This window comes from Sitodiplosis mosellana, unplaced genomic scaffold (assembly GCF_009176505.1).
Source record: "Sitodiplosis mosellana isolate CC-2019 unplaced genomic scaffold, AAFC_SMos_1.0 Smas_scaffold_61, whole genome shotgun sequence".
Taxonomy (NCBI): domain Eukaryota; kingdom Metazoa; phylum Arthropoda; class Insecta; order Diptera; family Cecidomyiidae; genus Sitodiplosis; species Sitodiplosis mosellana.
In genome coordinates, this window is record NW_022595303.1 from 193624 (window position 1) to 197740 (window position 4117).

Sequence of the window (4117 nt, forward strand, 5' to 3'; positions counted from 1 at the left end):
ATGGAAATACATCACATGGTCCAATGCAATCCAATGCGGCTGCGACCGTACGGAATTCTTCTGGATTGGGACCAACGTTTAAGATTGAACAAGTAGTTGAAGGATATGCTGAACCAAGTGGCGATCAAGTGGAAAACGATGAAGTGAACATTGAAGATATGTTTGACACCACTGAAGATATGGAAACTAAGCATGACTCAACGGCAATTGATAATGATTTTGAAACCAAAACAACTCCAGATGTTTTGACCAAAAATGTGTCAAATTATGGTGATTCCTTGCAACGTTTCACCAAAGGCTTTAATCGCATTTATCAAGAGTTGGAAAATCGTCTGAAAAGTTCAGAGAAGAATCGTGGAGTGGTTGTTAGAACACTCAAAGCAACTAATACCAAGTTGATGACCAAAAATAAAAAACTCAAGGTCGAAACGGAAAAACAAATTGAAACGTTGAAAAAGACACACGAAGAAGAAATTACGAGATTGAGAGAGGAGAATCAGAAATTAAAAGAAGCCTACGAATCAATCGTACAAAATGAGCAAAAACAAACTCAAACTGTAGAAAAATGTGTACGAGAATATTCCGCGCTGATTGAAGCAGCTAAAAGGAACAAATATTGTGAGGGATGTGGCAACGCAAAACCATTGGACTTTTATGTTTGCAGCGCCAACTGCCAACGAACCTGCTGGTAAGTTTTGAATTTTTTATTTGTTTCGGTCAATTTTTTTTTTCATTGTCATTTATTGATTTTCATTTAAAATTTTCAATGGATTTGTTGCATGCATCCTTTGCTACAATATAATCTATGTTTGAATGCAATATTTATAAGAAAACGATTACATTTTTCTTACAGGGAACGATCAGTACATGAAATTTGATACGAAAATTCTACAATCACCAGATGCGACACGGATTTTTCGACACCATTTTTGAGTTGGCCTTACATTTAAAAGTCGCTCTGAACTCTTCTAAATTTGACACAACACCATTCACTCGAAATTTCTCTAGAGAGTGTTCATCATTCGCATTTGATCTCATCAATTCTTCCGGAGTTGCCGATGCACAATAGCTCTAAGAACCAATAAATGAATGAAAATTTGAAATAAATACACACGGTAGTCACACATTTCACAATCGAAAGCTCTTACATTCCCATATCCAATGAAAAATAATTGCTCTGGTGTAAATGTTTGAAAAGCCGGCAATATTTCTTCTTCACCATGTTTTTTTATGAATATTTTGTACGCCTTGTAAGCTAATAATAATCCAACGGTATCAGCTATATTCTCGTCCAATGTCCGTGTGCCATTTACTGTGCCATTGATCTGAAACAAAATTATCGAAACATTTAATGCAATTGATATATTAATTTGAAACTCCAAGAAAGTCACTCGAATCACTCACAGCCTGGTCAATTTCCGATATGTCAAAGTTTTTGTACTGTTCAAGAAAGCAATTGGCTCGATTTCTATACTCGTTTTCCGTTTGATTTGTCCATCCATCTTTTACCTTTCCGAATCCATGTACAAATTCATGACCAAGAGTTGAAATGGCGACCCCATAGTTCAGTGCTCTCAAAATGAAATTGGATTTGGAAAAACCGTTAAATTTTTAAATTCTGTCATGCTTTATATCCGCATTCAAAGTTTATACTTTGTAAGTACTTACTCTATACCCAAACCATAGAATGGAAACTGTAAGTGTCCCATTGCGATCACTGAAAATAAATCCAAACAATTAGATTTTTCAATCAAATTCGATGCAATTAAAACAATTTTACTTAAATTGTTCAGTGTGAAGAAATTTTTGGCATTAACCTCCGTGGCCATCATGTTCGGCACCTCCCAATTGGTTTTACCAATTATCTTAAATCTATTTTCTATATTCCACATACTGTGTTCATTCACTAAAAACGAACTATTGGTAAAATTAAAATCCTTCAAATATTCATCGACTTTGGTTTTGTTCAGTAAAAACTCTGCAAATCCAATATTCACTTTCATGGCCTGAGACTTTTCAATGACAGCTCTTTTTGTCGGTTGGTCCATCCAATCGCTATTTTCCACCAACTCATTGAATGCTGAACGAATTTCTTCGAAACTGTTCAACAGCTTTGGTTTCGTTTCGTTGAGAAAGATTGGCATTGCAATCACCTCGCCAAGAAACATTCCCATACGATCGTTTACAAGTTGTGCACATTGATTCGATTGATTGATAGAGATATTGCGGTAATAGATATTGTAATTGAAACGAATTGATCCGATTAAATTATCGATAACCATCCACCAGATGAACGATTGTAAGCCGTTCGGATCTATTTCGTTCATTTGAGTGAGATTGAATCGTATCTAAAATATTTATAATGATGATATCGACGATGAATATCTGGCATTGTGTTGGTTAAAATAATAAAACTATTTTTTGCACTTATTTAACTGCATTAATTTTGATGTTCAAGTCCCAAAACATTTCAGACTCTGAAATTAGAGTTTTCTAGTACGTACTTCGGATAATTTAGTTGTTGCATTTTGAATCATTTTGACCATACTATCAATTGCGATCGTTTCGTATGGTTGTAAAAAGTCGATATAGTGCTGTACTTTCTTCTGAATACCAGGTGAATAGATGTTGACTGAACGGAATGTGAGTTGCCCGAGGAATGTATATACTTTTTCCAAGGTTGCTTTCCAATCGAATGTGCAATTACGATCCTCTTTGTGAATGTAAGGGAAGCAATATTCTTTAAGCAATTCTTTGGCTCGCCTTCTTCCAGATTCCATTTGATCATCACCTTAAATGACACATCAAATCACAAAATTACAACAATATCTATTTTTTTATCGGTAAACTGCGTATGGACAACTTACTCGTGTTCAATTTCATACAAGACTCGTACATAGTACGACAATGACCAATGACTTTTGACTCATATGCGGCCGGTTTTGATTTGAGAAAAGCTCTAATCGCATGCTCAACTCGTTTTGTTATTATATCGTACCAACTCCATCGGGTAACTGAATCTAATCTACAATTAACAAAATTTTTTGAAACGCTGTTGTATACAATTCGATATATCGAATGTCATTTTCAGATGCAAAATATACCGGGTGTGATATTTAGCCCAGTTGCCACAAGTGAACTCATAGAAATCCTCGCATGGGTCGATTCGAAAGTCCATACTTTCTAACAAATAAGATGCAGCTCGGATACAATCAGATGAAGTACAAAGGCGTTCACTGGTTTCATTGCACACAATTTGAGTTGGTGTCATTCCCAAGAACATGCCTAGGGAAACCATCAAAACAATTGGAAATTCAACAGAAAGGCACCTATTGAATTTTACAGTTGTAGTCTTGTGTTTCCATCTAAAATGTTATAAAAAATGTTTTGAATTCGGAAATAGTGTACTCTTTATTCTCTTGTAGAGTATACAGTGTCTACTAGACGCTTTGGAAAAAGATACAAACCTGGATGGACATTTTTGAATGGTGATTGCCACGTTATCATACATTCAAGTGAATTTATGTAGAGAAATTGCTCGAAAATGTTCACGAAGCACAGCTTTCGTGTGTTTTTCATACAAGCATTGCCGGTAACCAACAATGTCAGATGAGTTCATTCAACCCCGTTGATTCAGCGCTTATCTATTTAAGGAGCGATATTTTCTTAAAACAGATTGAAATGTGTCGTTAATTTGGAAGAAAACTTATGAAATTTGTATAAAAATGCAAGTCAATGTCTTGAAGTTGAAAGTCAATTGATCGTTTTGTAAAAAAGGACACGAAAGTGTTATTTCACCGAAAATGATCAGCTTTATTCTAGCTTATTCACAGCACTGGTTCACTCAGAAGGGTTTCACTTTCATTATTTTAATGAATAAATTCTATAAAATTGTTTCAACTTATACGAAATGAGTGCAAAAATTCGCATATTTCAAGCATGATAAAACATTTCCGTTATTTCTCTTATTTCATTTCTTTTTTTCTATCTCATTTGTTCTCTCCATCGGATATAGAGGCATATATGCCTCAATCTGTCATAACGAATATCTCTGAGCGTATTTAGGGCATACATAGGTAATATTCGGTGAGTGCCACTAAAAAAAATATTCATACTT

The 4117-nt window shown here is 34.8% G+C and overlaps 1 protein-coding gene across 1 annotated transcript; it reads right to left on the reverse strand.

Moving 5' to 3' along the window:
• Positions 1-811: 811 nt before the first annotated feature.
• Positions 812-3479, reverse strand: LOC129570514 (neprilysin-like). The gene is made up of 10 exons (XM_055450157.1): positions 3468-3479; positions 3344-3365; positions 3105-3285; positions 2868-3025; positions 2549-2791; positions 1895-2314; positions 1669-1717; positions 1405-1573; positions 1149-1325; positions 812-1071 (listed from the first exon to the last, which is right to left on the reverse strand). Exons 1-10 carry the CDS (start codon positions 3477-3479, stop codon positions 895-897), a joined length of 1608 nt encoding a protein of 535 aa, XP_055306132.1. The 3' UTR covers positions 812-894.
• Between the last annotated feature and the right edge of the window lie 638 nt (positions 3480-4117).

Bases quoted from the DNA above. Each gene is read 5' to 3' on its own strand.
- LOC129570514 (XM_055450157.1), bottom strand. The intron at 3,286-3,343 runs GTAAAATTCAAT...TGGTTTCCCTAG, and splicing joins GGAAACACAAGACTACAACT to GCATGTTCTTGGGAATGACA. The intron at 2,315-2,548 runs GTATGGTCAAAA...TGAACGAAATAG, and splicing joins CGAAACGATCGCAATTGATA to ATCCGAACGGCTTACAATCG.